Source organism: Punica granatum, chromosome 5, assembly GCF_007655135.1.
Source record: "Punica granatum isolate Tunisia-2019 chromosome 5, ASM765513v2, whole genome shotgun sequence".
Taxonomy (NCBI): domain Eukaryota; kingdom Viridiplantae; phylum Streptophyta; class Magnoliopsida; order Myrtales; family Lythraceae; genus Punica; species Punica granatum.
Genome location: NC_045131.1, coordinates 2,036,446 through 2,057,458, shown reverse-complemented (window position 1 = coordinate 2,057,458; position 21,013 = coordinate 2,036,446). Strand labels below are relative to the sequence as shown.

The following is a 21,013-nucleotide window of genomic DNA, read 5'->3' as shown; positions in this document are numbered from 1 at the left end:
TTCCCAAATAATGAAGCTGGTCTTAAAAGCAATTATCAACTTCAACGATTTTGAAATTGGTTTGGGGGGACTCGTGTGCCTTGTTATGTTGAAAATAATTAGAGATTAATCCTACACTAGTTTGACTGGATATGAAGTGTTATGATCACACCTTTCATTAATTTCCACCCCCATTTTGACGGGAGTAAAAATAGCCCTTATTTGTCTTGCTCAAACTTATAAAGATATATGCTCGGTCCAGTCAGTCTATTTATGATAGTCGATATATATATACTTCTAGTTCTAGATCTTAGAATAAACAATTATAATTATTTGTCTAAAAGTATTTCAAAAGTCATCGAACTTTATGAAAACATTCGATGATTACATTTCTTGTCTTAGAAACAAGTAATTCAGTACCCAATAGTGGGACGAAACAATTTTTTGCTAATTACAGTTCTTTATTATATGAGTAGTTTAATACACACAGAGACATACTAAAAATTAAACCATAAATGGATGAAATCTTTTTTGGGATCGTGACCTACTATTTTCTTAATTAATAAATTAAACCATAAATGGATGATGATAAAATTATAACAAAAGATATATAAAAAATATTTTGCAAGAATTTTAAATTTTAAAATTTTCATTTGCAGTTAACTTTTTTTTTTTTTTTTTTTCTGAGGCCACTTTTGCAGTTGGCTGACAGTCCTTATTTTCGGAGTGGTTGGAAAACCGGGAGTAAAAAAATCGCGGGAAATGGTGGGGGCGGGTCTATGGTGGGGCCCGCCTTTGTTCTTCTTCCTCATTGAGGGGTGGGAAAGAGGGAGACGCTTAACATTTGTTGGTGGGTCCCGCATGTAACTCCCCTGCTGCCCAGTAGGTCGGCACGTGTCCCCATGGTCCACGGTCTTACCAGAAACGCTCGCCCAAGTCAGACAGCTGCCCCCTGCACTGCCTGACCGTACTGCCCCTGCCCTGCCCCACAAGATTCGGTAACCGCGAGCAGTTGTAATTTTTTTTTTGGGGGCGAATATTACATTAAATTTTTTTAAATTTTTTTTAGCTAATGTCTTTTTTTTTTTGCATGTAAAATAGTATTCGAAAATCTAAAAGAACAGACTAATTTAGTTTAAGTCGGGTCGGCCAAGTAATGAATAAACCTCTCATAATATTAATTTTTTCTATTTACAAAACTCGAATCGAAATCTCATTTAAAGAAAACAAATGTCAAATTGTTTAAGTCAACCTACATTGGTCAATTAATTCTTTATTTACCTGGAAATAAAGGTTCATATTTTTATTTTGGTGAGTACATTTGCGGAAATAACTAGAGTTATTGATTGAGATGGAGTGCACTACATGATGCTGTGGTACCATAACTTTTTCTAAGGTATATTTCTTTTCTATATAAGTTATGATCGATCGTTTCTTTAGTACTCCATTGATAATCTCTAACCTTTTTTAAGAAATGAGCAATTTTATGACAAATTTCTTCTTGAGATAAATAATTTACTTCATGATTGCATAATATTAAATCGTGTTGTTGAAAATTTAGCTATTCTAAATAATTTTATGCGATTCTAGCTAGTATTGAGTTTTCGATTGAAGAAGAGGGGCGTGGTGCATGCAAAATTTCCAAGTCTCCTCTTCTTTAATTATTAAGAAGATAATTTTCCTTCTATTTGGATGTATAATTAAATTAATTAATTTTCTGGTTACTTTAAGAAATTGTACTTTGAGTTGAACAATCGAAGTCTCCCCTAGATTTTTCTAGGAGAAATAGTTTCCCTAATCCCAGAGTTATATATCCATTTGTCTATCTGTTTTTCCATTTTCCGTGTTGTATTTACATTAATTACCAGGGACGATATATTCTTAATGTTCCTATGCTAATGTGAAAGGACACATTTAAATATTGCTAAAATCAGAAAATATGTACACACAAACATATTTATATTTATATGCAACGGTAATTGCAATTTCTTTTTTCACTGTGTATCATGATATTCAAAAGTACAATATCGGATTACTAATTTAGTTTGAACCGAGTCGATTCACTAAGTGGTAAAACTTTCCCGGCGTAAATTTTTCTCTATTCACAAAACTCGAACATGGAATCGTGTTTAAAGGGAATAAGCTAAGTTTTGAATTACTTGAGTCAACCCATATTTATAATTACATTTTAATTATATATGTAATTACAATTTAATTATATATGTAACATGCCCTGTCTTCTTTTTTTTTTCTTCTCAGTGGATTATAACATGCACGTCTTTGATAGGTGTAAAGTGTTCCGTACATATATACATGTAAGGATGCACCTCCTTTCTGCATGGAAAAATGCCCCAAAAACAGTAAATCCCTTGACGGAATAAGGTCTTTTTTGTCATTTCGGATGGACAATAACACTAGGAAAAATCGAAGTAGGAAGCCGCCGAGCGGTTTTACGGACACCTCCTAGGCGGTTTTCTTACAGCGACAGAAGCGGTTTTTGATGAATATATACACTGAGAGAGAGAGAGAGAGAGAGAGAGAGAGAGAGAGAGAGTTGAATATGTGAGGGAAAGGGAACCGCTTTATCTGAAAGTTTGGTTTACACAAAGTCGTCTTCTTCCTTCTCCCCTTTCTTCTTCATCATCTTCTTAGCAGTCAGAGAGAGAGAGAGAGAGAGAGAGAGAGAGATAAATAAGAAAGGGAGCCTTTTTCTCTGTCCATTTTGTTTCTTTGCAATTCAATTCTTCCCAGTTTTCCTTCCCCCTCCTCCTCTCAAAGTCCGTAAGGAGCAAGCAGGCAGTCTTCCTTAACCCCACCGACTCTCTCTTCTCTCTGTGTGTGAAAGCTGGACTGATTGTTATAGCATGAGAGAGACGATCTCCGAGATAAAGAATCGCGTTGGTTATGCTATTTATGCGAGGTTTGGGAGCCCTCGAACAACTAGAAGCAGCTGAAGAGCTGGGCATACTGAGCATCATCACCATCACCATCACCAACTTGACGTCCAAGGGATAATAGTTTTATCTCTCAGCATGGCGAGTTCCAATTATAACAACAGGCCCACCAACCACCACCCGATAGCCAGCCAGCTCCACCATCCGCTGCCGCCACCGCAACACCATCAACTGCAAGATGGCAATCACCAGCACCATGCGCAGCTGCTCCAGTCCTCCACCTCCTCATCGTCCATCCCCGCGGGGAACTTCATGTAAGTATATATATATATACGTACATATATTTTGATCGCATGAAAGACAAAGCAGCAGCAGTTCTTGATAATTGTCTCCTAACTACTGAACAGCAGGACTTTCCTTTTTATTGATCGTTTTAATATTCTTTTGGACGTTCCAGCGGGAAAGATGCAGCCGGGGCATACGACCTGGGCGAGCTCGATCAGGCGCTCTTCCTCTACTTCGACGGACAAGAGCCGTCCTCGGCCGTTCAGGACCAGCGACGTACTAACTCTCTCTCTCTCTCTCTCTATATATATATATACACACACATATATATCTCTTTCTTGTTTGTGGGCCTGTTGGTGTCAGATATTAGCAAAAGAGGAGAAGAGAGGGAGTGTGATCACAGGGAAAGCACGACCAACAGATTAAATATTCCGATCGTACCTCCCCCTTTGACCAGATCCACCTTTTGCAGCAGCAAAACCCCAAAAACATTAAGAACTTCCCCAAAAAAATCCAGCAAGTTTTCGGTTTTCCATTCTTTCCGTTTTCCCTATCGATTTCCATTCATTTTCACGAGCTTCTTTTCCTTCCCCATCGACTCATCATCGGTACACTTATACACGAACAAGAGATATCGGGGTCTCCTTTCCTTTTAAACTTTGAAAAAAAGATTCAATTTCAATTAATCAACACTTCTTTAATTAATCCGTTTTGTACCTTTTGTTTTCTGTCGGTAATTATATAGAATGCGTGCGACGATCCCGAAAACCCGACCCTTATCCATATCTCTCATAGCTCTCTAGCTAGTGTTTGTCCTCTCGGCCTTCTATCATTGTGCTTGTTGAAAAAATCCTCTCTCCTTCTCTCTCTCTCTCTCTCTCTCTAAATATATACGTGTGCGTGTAATGATGAGTGAATGTATGGGACGGTGATTTTACGTGAGCAGAGAGCAGTGGGATGAGGCCTCCGACTCTCAATATTTTCCCTTCCCAGCCTATGCACGTTGAACCATCAACCAACAAGGTAATAATCTCTCTCTATATAAATACATAAATATATACGTATATTTAATCACTGATCTATCTATCGGGGAAGATGCATGTTCAGCATAAATTTTGTCCGTAAATTGTGTCTGCCTGTATTTGGGTTGTAGGGCAGTACCGGCGGCTTAGTTGTTAGTTCTCCATCGACCAGCGGTTCTAAGAGACCATCGGACCCATCCATGGAGCTTTGCAATGCACGGAATGAAGCTGCGTCCTCAAAGCCGGCTGAACCCACCAAAGCCATCAAGGTATTATATATGATGCAATAGAATATGAAAACACCAACACAATGACTGACTAACTAATTCTTCATCAAATCTTCACCTACTCGTTGGAAAAAAAAATCATTTATTTCGAGAGTTGTTCTATTTTGATAGAAAGAAGGGAACCGTAAAGGCGCAACTTTCAGTTCAGAGCAGGATGGGCCAAAGACACCTGATCCTAAGGTAATTTTATCGATTAACTATATAGTGCAACGCGTACTTCATAGGACAATTTTTTTTTAAAAAAAAAAATCTCGTTTTCCCTAGTAATTTCTTTTTTTGGCTTAGCTAGGGTAAATATTTTATTTTCTCTTTTCATATGAAAGTAATTGAATTTCGGGGTGCATGCAGACCTTGAGAAGGCTGGCTCAGAATAGAGAGGCAGCTAGAAAAAGCAGGCTCCGGAAAAAGGTCAATCATTCTTCTAATTACTAATTAAAATTTTTAATTTGGCTCTTCAATGAATTATTTAATTTGAAGACTATAAATCATCATATATTATCCCTTTTATCGTTGTACTTTTACAGGCTTACATTCAACAGTTAGAATCAAGTAGGATTAAGCTTACCCAGCTGGAACAGGAGCTGCAAAGAGCTAGAGCTCAGGTTATTAACTTAATCGAGGCCTCTCCCCCCCCCCCCCCCCCCCCCCCCCCCCCCCCCCCCCCCCTCTTGCATAATATACAAGAATAAAAATTTTTCTCGGTAGCATAATTTTTTTTTCTGAATTATCCTCACTAATAATTAATTTTGTTTGTTTAGTAATCAGAAGATTTTTCCATAATGACAGGGAATAATTATAGGAGGAGGAGGAGGAGGTCTCCTAGGACCTGAGCAAGGCCTTCCTGTCGGAATCAGCAACATCAGCTCTGGTACCATTTTTTTCCCCCTTCTTTTGCAGTTTAAATTTCTTAAGTTATCATATGAAAATATCAGTATTACTAAATCTTTTCAAGCAGAAAAACCTTGCCCTAATATGTATGTGATACTCATTCGTGTGGTTTGACTGTTCATCATTAGATGCTGCTGTGTTCGACATGGAGTACTCGAGGTGGCTCGAAGAACACCACCGCCTGATGTGCGAGCTCCGGGCAGCGGTGCAGGAGCACTTGCCAGAGAACGAGCTCCGGCTGTTCGTGGACAACTGCCTAGCCCACTATGATGAGATGATGGGACTCAAGAGCATGGTTGCCAAGTCCGATGTATTCCACCTTGTCTCCGGCATGTGGAAGACTCCCGCTGAGCGATGTTTCATGTGGATGGGCGGGTTCCGTCCATCCGAGCTCATCAAGGTAAATTACTAACACTGTCCCATCTATAAAATAAAATAATAAATGTCTTTTTTTGATAAATAAAATAAAACAGATGTCTTTTGGGAGTAAATTTGTCAAAAGCTAGCTAGGGGAGATGTATTTTCATGGGTGTCTGTGACAGCCGATGAAACAAAAACATTACGGAAGCTGGCAATGGCATCGTGAAGGTTTCTATTAAAGGGTCGAGTTAGGTTCTATTTTTCATAAAGTCATGTATGTTGCTTTGCTACTACCAAATTTACAACCGCTTTGTTCCTTCGTGGACAGGACAGGGAGGAGGATTTTGTTCTCTTGCTCACACTTTCTTTTGGTTTCTAGCTAGCAAAGGATCAAAAGATAAGGCCACAAAAAAAAAAAGAAAAAAAGAAAAGAAAAAACACTCGGTAAACTAAATCTTGTATTGCATACATGAAGACAAATCACATGCATGTATATATGTAGAACATTTCTCGACGTTTTAATGAAGTTCGGTGTATTATCATCCTCGGCATTACCCACACAACATTTGATGGTAGTCATCAAGATTTCTTATTTTGTGCTTCTATGATGTGCTCCGAATACAGGTGATATTGAGCCAAGTAGAGCCACTAAGTGAGCAGCAGATATTAGGGATATGCGGGTTGCAGCAGTCGACGCAGGAGGCAGAAGAAGCGCTGTCCCAAGGGCTCGAGGCTCTGAACCAGTCTCTCTCCGAAACAATAACCTCGGATTCGTTGAGCAGTCCTCCAAACATGGCCAACTACATGGGTCAGATGGCCCTCGCCATGAACAAGCTCTCTGCCCTCGAAGGCTTCGTCAGGCAGGTGATTGGCTCTCCCTGCCCTGCAATCATTCTTTTATAGTTCTCACCCCTTAATTTCATTTTCATAAAAGCATGGATGCACATGTTATATAATTTTTTACTTTTGTCATAAAAAATTAATTACACGTACACATATGCAATGGGTGAAAAACCACCTGTTGTATCCCAAAAAAAAAATTCACTAAGAATATATCCCTAGATGTTCTTAGTAAAATCCAAATTTCTCTCTATAGATCATGTCCCCAATTTTTTCTCTATGTTATATAATAGATATAGATATATAGATCAGTGGATTATATTTTGGGGAACCTTTTTATAAGTAAATTATTCGTGCTTTCTATCCCAGATTAGGGATAGCTAGGAAACCAATCCTCCACTGAAACTACTCCATGTCTCAGCTTAAATACATCCTCGAGGTGATTTTGGTGGACGATTTGGCTCCGATAAATATATTGTATATCCCAACATCCATTTTAATATATGTCTACATATATATGAGGGGCAACTCAGTGTCCAAACATTTTTTTATTACGAAGTGATGTGTGTATATATATATGTGTGTGTATGTATGTATGTATGATATTATGAAAACACACTTTTGGTCAGCCTATCATATTTTGGGCTTTAAATCATTGGTTAGATCAATTTTGATACGTGCATCCATACATTTTGAAAAATAGATCATAATAACTGATATCTTCATTCATTTTATTTGCAAATAATTAAGTATGTATTCTATTACATAGGAAAAACAAGCAAAAAGAAAAGTACATACGTATTTGTATATAAGTGGAAACGATTATTCTGTCTTATGTTTTGTGAAATTGTAATATTTTCAATTTTGGCCAGTGTGGATATATATAAAATAAAATTGGAATAAAATTTAAGAGTCTAAATTAATTAAACCTGCATGGGGCAAATATCGCCATGAGAGCCACTTGCATCCATATCCCAATAAACAGCCAAACAGTCCGTGCTTTACATGATGTCATGGTCCTAACCGTTTGACCTAAAATGCGCCACATGATTATTGACCCCATTTACTACCTTTTTGACTCTTCTTCTTCCAGGACCCTTTTGCTTCACACTCAAAACCCTCTCTTGCAGGCAAACCTTCTAACCCAAAAATAATCTATATCTATCTATATATATATATAAATAACTAAACTTAAAACAAACAGAATTCACCCAAAAAAAAAAACAGCAAGTTGGTCTAACTTCTAAGTGATGATGGTTAGGACCTTAAACTTCTGAAGTGAAAAGGTCTCCGGTAAGAATGATTTGCATCTGACTCTTCCGGACAAAAAGAAAACATAATGGTAGGAATTGAAAAGTTTTTTAGAGCAGAACTTAGAAATCCATAGAATAGAATTATAGAACTTTGAATAATTTATATCGAAGATTGATTAGGATACGATGAACTTGTCTTTGACTAAAATAGTATTGTAGAATCTTGAATAACTACATCGAAGGTTGATTAGGATACGATGAACTTGTCTTTTGACATAATAAGTAATTATCGATGAACTTGTCTCTGGCATATAATAGTAATTATCGAAGAGTAACTTTCCTTTCTGGCTATATTTTTCTTAGGTATATAGTGTTAACCTCAACTGATTTTTAACATAGTATTGCAGGAAACAACAGTTTAGGTTTGGCAATCTAAACAGCATATAAAGAAGCTTATAACTCTAACCTGGGTTTAGATATATATGTATATGTGTGTGCGTGTATTAATATATATACAGAGACAACAACAATAAATTAAGAGAGATAATTTTTCAAGTCATTTGAATAGGTTAGAATTCCATGAGTAATTGTCGGGTCGGCCTCATGTTGAAATCTTACAATTCAACATCTTGAAAATCAAGCTCCTAATCATTATAATTGATAAAAGGGTGCTCAGGGATAGGGTTTTGTCCTGTCGTAAGTGAACTGATCAAAAGACAGCTATAATTAAGGATGGGGAATTATTAAAAGTTCCCTACCAAATCATGATATTTAGGACGTGAGAGTAATTACTAGAATACAAGAATCAATGCGGTGAACAACCTCTTGGTTGACCATTTTTAGCATAGGGCCGTAGCGTTGACTTTATTGCCATTTCATCGATTTGCTATCGATAATCTTTGGTTGAAGTTGCGGAACTTCCGCTTATACTTTTGCTCATTTTTGCCAAGCGGAAGCCCTAGCTAACGAGCCAGCCTTGTACGTAGTTGTAGCTATAAATTCCAATGCATTTTTCTTCAAATAGGCCTGAACAAAACATGATGGACATACACACAAAGAAAAATGCTTCTTCCTCCCAAGAAAGCTTCATCTAAATCTCCCGAAACCCGAGGTTCCAAAAACATGCCCATATAATTGGCCAGAATTGCGTGCTTGCCCTATGCAAGATTTTCTGGGCCTATAATACAGAAAAGAACCCTATGCATGGATGCAGCGCTATATGTGTAAGAGGAAGCATATTAAAATCCATGTAGAATATCCATAATATCTCCTCTATTAATACTGGATATATGTTCCCTTTCATGAACAACTATGCACATTTTTGCTTCATGGTTGTGAGAAAAATGAATACAAAGGAGAAAAGAGCAAAAAATTGTTATATGTTTAGGATATTTATTGGTTTCTATACATGAATGTGTATGTATATACATGTATATGTGATATGTACATCATCTACTTATAGATAGAGAAAATGGCATGTATATATTCTCCAAATTAGAATTAAGCAGTGTGCTATCATTCCTTTTCATTTCTTATTTTGTATGTCTTGCTAATGCACATTATTTAAAAAAAAAAACACTTACAGGCAGATAACTTGAGGCACCAGACGATCCACCGACTGTACCAGATTCTGACAACACGTCAGGCTGCGAGATGTTTGATTGCCATTGCAGAGTATTTCCACCGTCTCCGAGCTCTCAGCTCCCTCTGGCTCTCTCGCCCTCGACAGGATTAATCAATGCATATATACAATAGGGGAACTCATTTAGTAGCCCAACTTGATGATATGATTTTTAGAGTCAAAATCATCATCCACTTATCAGTCTTTCTACACCAGTCTTAAGTAGTTTTACTTTTATATGTATAGATAATTGAGAGAATAAACAGAGGTATATTAAGCTTAAAACACTCCTTGATCCTACCCCCAGCCCAAAGGTTAATTAAGAAAATGACTCACCCATTTCTCTTCAGTTCACTTTTTTATCCCTTGTAAATTCCAAGGGAGGGAAAAACGACAAGTCTGTATGCTGCCATTGCTGACTGATGAAAAGTCTCTACATGAACAAAAATGGAAGTGGAAGAAAAAGAAGGACAAGGACAAGGACAAGGAGAAGGAAAAAGCAAGAAGGAATTACTTGACAAAGAAGAGGAGAATTAAAGGTGGCTTGATTAATATACATTTTCCTTGTAAAAACCTTCTTCTTCTAAATATAAATGTGGTGGTGTCTTTTTGAGAGAGAGACTGGAAATTGCTTGGCATGATCAACTCCATGGCCCATTTGGCCTCTAGGTGTGGTTGAAATTGCAATCCTTCAGGGTAATGCATTTTTTTCCCCTTCTCTTTTTTGACTGGCCATTTTTATGATGATACCTAGTAAAACATATATAATTGTAATGCAGTGACATTTGTTACAAAACTTTTGCCTAGTACTTGAATATAGAATTAACTCGAGAATTTATATATATATATATATATTGCGTCATCGTGTGAGGCTGAATTCTTGAATTCTCTCCAAATAGAGAAGTCATAAAATTTGTTGTCTCAACATCATTCGGAAATACTCCAAACTAAATTAAATCATCCGGAATTCTGATGTTCTATATATTAATTATCGTCCTCCATTAGGAGTTGCTAGAAGAAAAGGAGGGTTCCAGTTTCCTATTCGATATATAGAAAATGATATCGGTGCGTGTTATATATATGTATATATTTGACTTCGTGGGTTGACCTTTAATTTTTTTATAGGATGAGATGAGATGAGAGGTTTTGTTAGGTAATAACTTCACTCTCGAAGAGGGCAGATTCTATGAATTTGATTAGACAAGTGAAGCTCAACTAATATTTATGCTGTGTTAGGTGATGCAGTTGTAGAGATATATATATTTACAAATAAAGTCAAAGGGTCCTTCCTCTCCATATATCTATCTTGAGAAACTCAAAATAGGTAGAGACACTCGACTGATCAATTAATTATTTAATTAATTGTATTACAACAAATATTAGGAGAACGAGAAAATCCAGCTCAACCACTTGATCCATTGCTCTTTTGGGGACATTGCATATTCTAAACAAACTATATATAGCTAGGTTCCCGCATAGCACATGATGTTGATTAAATTCATCAACTGCTTCATAATTAACACAAACTGATGCCTAAATGAAAATCGGTTTCAATTAATTGATTAAGGATACACCGTGATCTCACCAAGATAAATAATTCATCAACTAAATATCTGCCTATGGGTAGGCCAAAAAAAAAAAAGGAAAGAAAAAGGCTATGAATGCAACAAGGAAAACTTTTTGATAGTCTAGGACTAGGACCATCTTGTCAACTGTCAAGAAAGCCCATGATGAAACATTATATTGGGCTCTAAGTTGGGCCAGCCCTTCCAGATCTCTTGTCTGAAAGATTAAATTGGGCCGGCCTTCTAAACAGCAGAACGTTAGTCTGACCCATGAACTCCCCGTTCTAACTTCTAAGCAACTGTCAATAAGAATCCCGTATATCAAGATCAAGTCAGGTTCATGCTGTCCTGGCATTTCCCATTTGATGTTCTTTTCTATTATTTATAATTGACAAATATGGGCTGAAGTTATGGATGTTAACTTGGGCTTGGACTTGGAGTGTTTGATGAGCTTCGCTAAGTATTGAAATTCACACTTGATACTGAGGAAAGAAAGTGAAAATATTTTCCATTCCACTTTACTTTTTTTTTTCAATTTAACAATACAATTATTATTTTTTTTTTCCATTTTTCTTCAATTTTTTTATATCTTAACTACCATTCAATTTGATTTTTTAATACTAAATTCTCTAAACTATTCATTAATAATCATTATTTTTTTTTCATAATTCAACAATACAATCATTACCTTTTTATCTTCTTCCTCAACCCCATTATTACTATCCCATTTTTATATATATATATATATATATACATAAATACTTATTCACCAACATACTTATTTGTCTTTTACCTATTTCAATAGGAATGGAATTAAATTTGAAATTTAACTCTATTGCCAAACGGACGGTTTTTATGTTGGCAATAGATCACGAAGGGATCGCATTATTGATTAGCTTCATCTGCAAATCAACTCCGTTTGTTGATCGGCTTTGAAATCACCATTACGTAATTGAGGTCTATGATCTGTAATGTGATATTTATCGATTTGAAGGCACGCCTCAATATGTTACTGACGAAACTTGGGTGTATCTAGTACACAATTTGTTGAAGCAGACCTTGTAGTCGGAACACGATTTATTGAAAAACACAGTTACAAGAGAATGGAGCTAGCATAAAAAATTGACAGTAGATCAAGAGTTTAGACTTCAGAGCATGCTGTCAGCCCGTGAAGGCAATCTTTTGAAGAAGTTACTTGGGACCGATGGCAGCTTGCTTCGGAACCTGGGATGCCGGAGCCAATATATGCCCGCAACCAAAGCCACTATCCTGAATGGAGTTATGTAAAGGGCAATAGCCGCAATAAGGCAGAAGACCACGAAGAGGCTAGTAGCTCTAGGGTCCCGCCAGCTCAGCAGGCCCTGAAGTCTCTCCCCTTGGGTCGCCATGTCCCCCACCACTGTCTGGATCCTTCCTGCGACGCTTCTCAGCCTATCATACCTCATCCGGGCCACGTCATGAGACTTGGATGTGGGGAAGCTGTCAAACTCCTCATCGAGCTCGTCCGGGTGAACAGCCTCTGCCCAAGAGAGCTTTGGGTCCATATGAGGCGGGTGCCTTGGGCGGAAGCGGTAGTTCCATATCCCAATGAGGAACATGTAGAGGAAGATCGTCGGAAGTATCAGCTCGGGGTAGCATATAAGTATGAAGAACAGTACATGGACTAGGACCGTGGTAACTGGATTCTTCCAGTGGCAAACTTCTCCAAGCCACCTGCTCATAGATATCACACCTGAGAATAGGGACACAATCCTAAAGAAGTTGGCTTTGCTCCTCCTCATGCTCCACATGTGGGAGTCCACATCGAGCATGTATTCTACGACCTCCTTCCTCAGGGGCGGCTCTGCCCTCCCAAGCCTAACCGCTACTATGTTCATGGCCTGGTACCTCAGGCTATCAAGCTGGTTCACAGTGAAAGGATGTAAGTAATGCATTTTCGGCAGTAATGGATGCCAGTAGAGGTAGATCATATTCGCCAGTGAAAGGCAGGTAAACCGAATCGCTAGCTGGAGCTCGCCCATCTTCTTCAGTCCTGATGGTTGCAGGACTAGAAGTGGGTAAGCATGGGTGTAAATTCGGTCCATCTCCAGTGTGGACAGCCTGATCCTCACCTTTCCGATTCTTGAATCATTTTTAGACCCACCACCAGCTGTGGATTTCTCGTTCCCACCCAAGTGGCAGTTGTCGAAGACTCCGAATGTGATCACGGTGCAAGGGTCATTGACCTCCCAGGTGTACTGCTCATTCCATTTCGGGTTGAGGTTCTCAAGTATCGTTCTTGTTCTCACCCATTTTTGACCGTACTTGGCCACACAATAGGCGTCAGTGGTTCCTCGACCGTCCTTTGTCTTCATCGGAAGGAGCCCTTGAGCGCTCAGAATGCCCACTTCAAGTATTCCGATGGGCTGCTTCCAGAGTTCTCTTGCAGTCGGCCGCTGGTCGCTTAAGTACATGGTGGACTCGTCCAGGACATGGTAAGCGCCTTCAAGGCAAACCCGGAGATGGACCCTGCTTGAGAACTTGAGCTCATGCCTCCTGTCTACTTCCAGGACCCCGAAACCAAACTTCTCAAGGTCGAACCAGCGAGAATGAATCGGCCGGTGATCAAGCCGCCTCTCAAAATCATTGAGTGGAACCGCTAGTCTCCCCATCACCCCATCCTTCCCTTGTCCCACCTTGTTCTCCACCGTGAGCACCAGCTGCTCCTCGAATGGCTCGGCTGCAACAAATATCAGGTCCTCGTTCCAAAATGGATTGCTGGTTCGGTTCGGGCAGACTTTTGTCTTTAGTGTCTGGTTCCCAACTTGGGCTTTCACGAAAGCCTGTGGGAGTTGAGCCCGATCGTTAGGCTCCACATCCTGAGCTTCGATAACATTCACCCTAAGGTACCACAACTTTGGTGAAACGTAAACCTTCGATCTGATGCTATAAACCCCTTCCCCATGAACCGTTGCAGCATCAGAGTGCCAAGCCTCCGGGAAAGCTTCATCAGCCTGTGTTCCCATCCAAACCGCGAGCATGACTTCTCCTTTTACTTTGCTGTCTTTCCTTGGATCTTCCAATCTATACCACTGAGGTGCCAGAGGGCTGTCAGGGGGAACTCTGGTCGGCACCTCATTCATATCGAACACAACCTTGCCTATGTAATTGTCCCGCGTTACTATCTCTCTATCCCGAACATATACTTCAAGGGCAGAGGATTGGATTTTCTCCTTGGAGAATGCAAAGACCTGGTTCCATTCGGGATTGGTCTTCTTCTCAAATTTCTGCGTCCTCCCCCTGTAGTTCCCTAGCATCACCTCCACGTAAGGGTCGCAGCTTCCTGTCACAGGGTTTGTTGGGAGATCCTTGGCCTTGACGACCCGAACATAGAGGTAGAACATCTGTTCAACAAGGTCATAAGTGCTTGTACCTCTCTCGCTACTTATCCACCCGCCGACACCCCGTAATCCTCCATGAGGCCACCTTTCTCCTAGCTGCGGCTTCGTGTCTTTGAGCTTGTACTCTTCCGGGTTCTTGGGAGGGGCTGGGGTACTCATTGGTGGAAGTTTTGAAGCAACTCGTCTGTCGCTTTTTCCTTTAGAGTTTGTTGTCTGCGTTTCAAAATAAATGAGCTTCCTCGGTGTCTGAAATAAGAAATATATATGTACTTAGTTAGCAAAGGAAGAAATATACATCTCACCTGGAACACTAACTCCTCCTTTATATCAACTAAGCTGCACAAACAAAGTTTTAGAACCTGCTAAGAGAGTAACTGAAGAGCTTAAAAACTTCAAGACTCTTGAGATTGCTGAAACTGGGAACTTGCTAATAGCTTAGGATCTCGGTGGCAGTGTAAGTTTTTGTAGTTCAGGGACGGAATGGGGACGGATATTTTTCGTCTCGTGTGGACAGAACTGTCCGTCTCTACGCATAGCAACACTAAAATTAGAAAAGGTGTCCAGATCATCTATATTCCGTCTCTATGGGTGGTATAGAGACGGATTGGACCGTCCCTATTTAGCGAAATTCTTGCAGTGACTCCTGCCTTCAGTTTCTAGACCAAAATGTGAGAGCATCTCCTCACATATCCATTCTCCACTACTAGCTCAATGTGACCTTTTCGATTATTTTGTTTATTATTCTCGTAAAGAATGGGATATGAACACAATCAGGTTCTCGATTTGAGGCAAGATTTACTTGTTCGTGTAGTTCTGTGAAGTTTGTTTTTTGGGGAGGAAAAACAAATTATTCTCTCTCTTTTTCCCTCCAAAAGCACTTTTCCTAAAGGCAACATATTAAGCCTTGAACCTTTGAATTAGGGAAAGCATAAGCACAATAGATTAGCAAAAGTCGAGTGATTCCCACTTGAAAGGACAAAGATGGTCTTTCTGCAAATTCAATCGTATTGATTAAGCTACTTGGCATATTAATGGCATTAGCTTTTGCAGATTCTTCACTTAGCATTCTCATTAAACTTCTCGGCCTCCATTTCCGGACCTTTGTCTTCGAGGGACAAAAGATTCTTAGTAACAGACAGGTGGATGCCTTTTTCGGTTCCTGCTGTCATTGCAGGCAAAATGTGAAGGGGGAGAAAGGGAACTTAGAGAGCATAAAGAGTTTGGGAAATTCCAGCTCATGGAGCCTAAAAGCACTGTATGGTAGCGTGGCTTAATGCAAAGAGAGATAAAAGTGAAGCAGAAAGAAAGGCTTAAGGCATGAGACCTTACCCATAAAGATGCTTTTGCACTTGTGAGAATGTTATTCCCTTATCTTTATTCCCATCCCATCCTTTAATTCGGCGTTAGGCTGTTCGGTTTCTCCCTTTGATCTGTGTAGACTTTGGGACTGGACTTTCTGGGATGCTTCTCTAGGAAGCCTTTGTTGTGCAGGAAAGTGATGGAAGGTGAAAAGTTCCATTCCAAAGCAGAAGGCAAGGTCTGGAAGCTCGAAATTGAAGTGGTAGGAACATGATCGTGAATCCTCCATTCCGAGGGATGACCTTGCATCGAGTAATTGGAAAAAAACTCGGTTTCTCTGAGAGTGATCAAAATGTTGATATCCACCTGTTTACGCCGTTCAAGTAAAGAGAGAGACTTGCATTACAGAAACTATCAAGAATCTTGTGGATGGGAGACATTGTAGTGACAATTAAGGAAATCTGTCCATGCAGATGTGAGGGTAACAGAAGTCTCATGACCTGGTAACACGGACTAGGATTCAACCGAAATTTAAAGATATAGTACATATTTCTTGGTGAACTTTTTTGGAAAAAAGGCATTTTTGGTCCTCAATCTTTACTTACTTTTTTTTTAAAAAATTTTCGTCCTAAACTTATTTTTTCGTTCAATCCTATCCTAAACGTTGCATAATTTTGTTCGTTTTGTCCCACCGTTAATTTTTCCATCAAAAAAATATTTTCACATTCAAAACACTTTTAAAATATATTTTAAATTAAAAAAAATTCAGGATCGATTCCTTTTGTTTAAATAATATATTTTAAAACATTTTGAACAGGAAAATAGTTTTTTGACCGAAAAAATACTAAAATGAATAAATTATGTAACATTTAGGATAGGATTGAAGGAACAAAAATAGGTTTAGGACGAAAACGAAAAAGAAATTAAATGTTGAGAACCAAAAATTGGCTTTTTCCCGAAAAATTTTCTGTCAAAAAGTGTTCCGAACTGCGGAAAAATTCAATTGCCGGCTGATCCTTTTACACTTTACTAGCAATGCCTTCATCATCTGAGTCCAATAATCGTGCGACATCACGCTATATAGATAAGAATAGCTGACGAAAAACACAGGCCGAAGATTCCTAATACAAAAATCTAAAGACATCTCAATAATATATATGTGGCAGCCCACTCATGGCAAAAGTTATTTGCATTGCCCCCCACCGGTAATCATTCTCAAGACATAATATTGGACGACGTGATTACAGATTAATGCTACTGTTGATGCTTGATATTAATTGTTAAACTATCCGAAGGTGGATGATTTAAAGTACTTCTTGTACCGTACCCACCGATAAATATTGACCCTCCCCGTCCCTCGCAAGTCACAATCCCTAAGCTTGAACATAAACATCAGCATGCTCATGTTATCTACTCGAAATTGAGCGGAGGCACAATCTTTTCAGCACTTCAATCAGGTTAATAAGTCGATAATATGAATATATTATCCGTAATTTGCTACGTGAGCTAAAATAATATATTCGTGTCCAGAGAATTGTCAATTTTTGCTTCCTTGGGGCCGGAAAAGCCCAAACTAATCCAGGCCGTGCAGTTGAACCCAGCAAATGACTGGGCAAGGCTGCCTACTCTGGTAAACTTGGGCCTGGGATCTGAGCCGAGGCCAAGCCCGTTTACCATGCTCATGAAAAATATTCCATCTTGCTACTTACAGTTCCTTTCCTGTTGGTATGGGGGAGGATGACGAACGGGGAGCGGATAATCACTCCAAAATCGCTCCGGTGGTCTTTAAAGAGTTTCGAAGCCGGAATCTGATGGACACATGAGCTCATTCTCAATACTATGCCAAATCCAAGAATCATGAATCTAGTACAATGAAATTGAAATGGAAAAATGAAATTCAGAAAGATTGACCATAAAAATAGAGAGAAATCAATTTACTTGACAAGTTCAACAACTTATTGGACGGGTAATTATTCCGTAATGCGATATAACATTACGAGAGTATCCTAAAGATTTTTTAATGGCATTGCATTATTATTATTATTATTATTATTATTATTTGCATTGTCAATTATTATTTGCATTGTCAATGTTCAGAGTCAGAAGAACCAAGAGTTTTTTACAGAGTCTCCTCTCCTCTTTCCATAGTCAGAGATTCCTGTTTAGTCGTTTAAGAGATTCCTCTTTCCATTATTTCGTGGGGGTAGGCTGGGGTTCAATCATTTTATGGAAAAGGCCAAGAAAAAGTCAGAAATCTTACACGTGGGCATGCAAGCGTGTAAATGTAAAATCATGATCATTTATTAATGGCTGCAAATATGGACCAGGGACAATCAAATTGCCACATTTGATTACGATTTGCGTCCAGTATCAAATTGATGCATATTCCCACTGCATCCAACTGGGGAAGCTCTACTTGGTGAAGGGCCATTGGAGAGTCAGATGGAAGAAAGTCCGACTAATTTAATTTGACACGTCGCCATCCTGAATTCATTCCTAGTTGCTTTCTGCAACACCCGATCTGGAGATTTGTCCCACTTGCTTTAGCTTTAAATACGGCTTACATGATAAAGACTAGGATCAACCCAAGGAATTTGACCTAATAGTTAATGAGCATCCAAGTTTGCTCCGAGACCCGGGTTCGAATTCCCTTGGGGCCACCAGAGCGCCTTTGGCGTGATTACCTGCTCCGTGCGTCGCCGGGGGTTCATGGAGTTCCGGGGATTAGTCGGGCGAAGCCCGGACACCCCGGGTTAGCAAAAAAAAAAAAAAAGATAAGACTAGGATCAATGAATGAACGAGACTAGGATCAATGAATGAACGAGACCCCGATATTCCTTGACAAGGCCTTTTGAAGGTTTCCACCAATCTTCCATGTGTGCTTAAAATAGCAACAAAGTGAAGAGGAGGATAGGCCTTTCATGGATAAGATTGCTATCTTCTGTCACATTCCTAGTCGATACAGGCATGTTCTTATCTCTGGATATCACTTATGGGTCACAAGCCTCCATGTAAATTAGCCGATTGTAAAAGGCTTTACATCATTATTTTTATGATGTGATTGGGTAAAACATGATAAAACAATACATGGATCTTTCTAAATAATAGTTATTATGAGATTCTGAGATGCCACACTTGTATTAATCTAGAATGTTAACATTGTTGGATACTATGTGATTTAATTATTTATTCCTCAATAATTATTTATATCAAAATTGTAGTATGATTTAAAGAAGATTTTAGAGCAGCCGAGATGGAGGACTGACCGACCATACATTTTTTATGAACCGAAGCTGCGATGTTGCTAATTAATTAATTGGGTAGCCATTCAAGTCAAACTAGCAAAATTTAACATGATTTGAATTTTGAATTTGCCCGGTCAAATTCATAGTTTCATTTGGCTTTTTTCCTTCTTGAGTTTTCTTATTAAAAGCTTCAATTTAAAACCCATTATATGCATTTTCAGACCTATATAAATACAAGCATACATGGTTGTCGCATAGTGCCAAATCATTCAATCACTTGATAACTAAGATCCTTAATCAATCATCTGCCGTTGGAAAAAAAAAATATGGATCACTCTCTCCTCTCATCCTTCATCTTCACCTTCTTATTTTCGGCACTCTTGATCTCACCTTCCTCCTCTGAGAAATGCAACCCGAGTGACAAGAAAGTCCTCCTAGAAATCAAGGCGGCTTTTGGCAACCCCTACATCCTGGCCTCGTGGAAGAACGACACTGACTGCTGTAGCTGGTACAACGTCAAATGCAACTCCACCACCCACCGCATCTACCAGCTCACTATCTTCGATGGCGAGCTCTCAGGCCAGATCCCTGCCGCTATTGGAAATCTACCCTACCTCGAGATGGTGGATCTCAACAACTTATCCAATGTCACTGGCCCGATCCCGTCGGCCTTAGGCAAGCTGAAGAGGCTCACATTCCTGAGGCTGAACTACCTGAACCTCACCGGCTCGATCCCAAGTGCCCTAGGCCAGCTCAACGAGCTCACGCTCCTATATTTGAACAGTAACAAACTCACTGGAAGCATTCCGTCACAGTTAACGCAGCTCACTAATTTGAACGCATTGAATCTGAGTTCCAACCAGCTGTGTGGACAAATCCCGGTGGGTGGCAAGCTTCAGAGCTTCGATGCCTCTTCCTATGCCGATAACAAGTGCTTGTGTGGAGCTCCGCTCGACAGCTGCAAGTGATGCTCATTGATCAATGAATTATAGAAGAGTCTGCACTTTCTGGATGCCATTAGTAGTTGGTCAATAAATGAAAGCGGTGTAGGATCCTAAGAAGTGCTTTATATTGTCAAACCTGTTGCAATATTTAATAAATAAAATGAACAAAAGTTCATACTCGGAATATATAATTACTATTACTTAATTATATTTTTTTCTTCGTATTCAATTCCCTCCCGTTGCCAATTGCCCAATTCCATATCATTAACGTTAGAACTCCGCGCATTACAAGCAGGCAAAAACAGAGCATCTGTTAGAGATGGACGCTTTTCAATAAACTTGGGAAAAAGCTGTCCTAGTTCAGCATGTTTCAACATATCGAAGCTTCTTCTTTCTTTTCTTTTTTTCCTTTTTTTTTTAATGATCAAATGCGCCAGAGCTTGTATATCTGAGCATAAACCATAACATCATCTTCTGTGTCAGCAACTATATGGCTGTCTGTGTTGGTAAAGATTATTCAAGGTCAAAGACAGACTTCAATCTGCATCGCAATCACCGCGAAAAACTGCCTGATCAACTTGACATAATCAGGTAGAGCAGTTTAAAATTTAAATATTGGATCATTACCAATAAACAGAAATCACAATACCGGCATGCCCAATGATTTTCCTTGTACTTACACAGGGAATGGACGAGATACTATGAGTGCACTACTGGCAAAGCAGCTCCCTCCCCCTCACTAGAGCAGGTAATTGATTGTCACCTTTCTAGATCCTCCTCTTAATGGGGTTACAGATAATGGAATCAATGATAAATTTGTTGAGGAGTAAACTGGGATTAATCTCACATCGGAAAAGAAAAGGAAAATCCATGGGTTAATATATAGCTTGGGTACCACCACTTATTAGCTTGAGCTTATAAGTGGAAATGAGCTCAGGTCCGTATAAGCCCAATGGAAATTTAAGATGGTATCAAAGCCTAAGTTACGAGTATACGTGCCTACGCGCGTGTGCGCACCCACACCACGCCGGGCTATTGTCGAGGGCAGGTGTTTAAGGGAACATGACAATGTGTAAGCAAAAATATAGACCACACGTTGTATGTGAGGGCAGGTGTTGAGGAGTAAAATGGGATAAATTCCACATCGAAAA

At 39.2% G+C, this 21,013-nt stretch overlaps 3 protein-coding genes across 6 annotated transcripts; 2 read left to right on the top strand and 1 right to left on the bottom strand.

Annotated features, from left to right (window-relative positions):
- Window positions 1–2,546: 2,546 nt before the first annotated feature.
- LOC116206916 (bZIP transcription factor TGA10) lies at window positions 2,547–10,225 on the top strand. Of its 2 annotated transcripts, none has more exons than XM_031539751.1 (11): window positions 2,547–3,187; window positions 3,331–3,434; window positions 4,105–4,181; window positions 4,312–4,449; window positions 4,579–4,647; window positions 4,816–4,875; window positions 4,992–5,069; window positions 5,254–5,335; window positions 5,484–5,755; window positions 6,340–6,579; window positions 9,398–9,539. In XM_031539751.1, exons 1-11 carry the CDS (start codon window positions 3,012–3,014, stop codon window positions 9,404–9,406), a joined length of 1,305 nt encoding a protein of 434 aa, XP_031395611.1. In that variant the 5' UTR covers window positions 2,547–3,011; the 3' UTR covers window positions 9,407–9,539. The 2 variants fall into 2 exon arrangements, with proteins under 2 accessions (XP_031395611.1, XP_031395610.1); XM_031539750.1 differs by having other exon boundaries at window positions 2,550–3,187; window positions 9,394–10,225.
- Window positions 10,226–12,001: 1,776 nt separating this feature from the next.
- On the bottom strand, window positions 12,002–15,951 carry LOC116208764 (FT-interacting protein 1). Of its 3 annotated transcripts, none has more exons than XM_031542319.1 (2): window positions 15,704–15,951; window positions 12,002–14,620 (listed from the first exon to the last, which is right to left on the bottom strand). In XM_031542319.1, exon 2 carries the CDS (start codon window positions 14,531–14,533, stop codon window positions 12,143–12,145), a length of 2,391 nt encoding a protein of 796 aa, XP_031398179.1. In that variant the 5' UTR covers window positions 14,534–14,620; window positions 15,704–15,951; the 3' UTR covers window positions 12,002–12,142. The 3 variants fall into 3 exon arrangements, with proteins under 3 accessions (XP_031398179.1, XP_031398178.1, XP_031398176.1); XM_031542318.1 differs by lacking the exon at window positions 15,704–15,951 and adding an exon at window positions 14,734–15,123; XM_031542316.1 differs by lacking the exon at window positions 15,704–15,951 and adding an exon at window positions 14,677–15,122 and having other exon boundaries at window positions 12,002–14,587.
- Window positions 15,952–19,159: 3,208 nt separating this feature from the next.
- On the top strand, window positions 19,160–20,086 carry LOC116209221 (polygalacturonase inhibitor-like). The gene has a single exon (XM_031542807.1). It carries the CDS (start codon window positions 19,245–19,247, stop codon window positions 19,884–19,886), a length of 642 nt encoding a protein of 213 aa, XP_031398667.1. The 5' UTR covers window positions 19,160–19,244; the 3' UTR covers window positions 19,887–20,086.
- The last annotated feature ends 927 nt before the right edge of the window (window positions 20,087–21,013 follow it).

Excerpts from the sequence above, each read along its gene's own strand:
- LOC116206916 (XM_031539750.1), top strand. The coding sequence starts at position 3,012 with ATGGCGAGTTCCAATTATAACAACAGGCCCACCAACCACCACCCGATA. Across the intron at positions 3,188-3,330 it reads ATCCCCGCGGGGAACTTCAT|CGGGAAAGATGCAGCCGGGG; the intron begins GTAAGTATATAT and ends TGGACGTTCCAG. Across the intron at positions 6,580-9,393 it reads TCGAAGGCTTCGTCAGGCAG|GCAGATAACTTGAGGCACCA; the intron begins GTGATTGGCTCT and ends AAACACTTACAG.
- LOC116208764 (XM_031542319.1), bottom strand. The coding sequence starts at position 14,533 with ATGAGTACCCCAGCCCCTCCCAAGAACCCGGAAGAGTACAAGCTCAAA.
- LOC116209221 (XM_031542807.1), top strand. The coding sequence starts at position 19,245 with ATGGATCACTCTCTCCTCTCATCCTTCATCTTCACCTTCTTATTTTCG.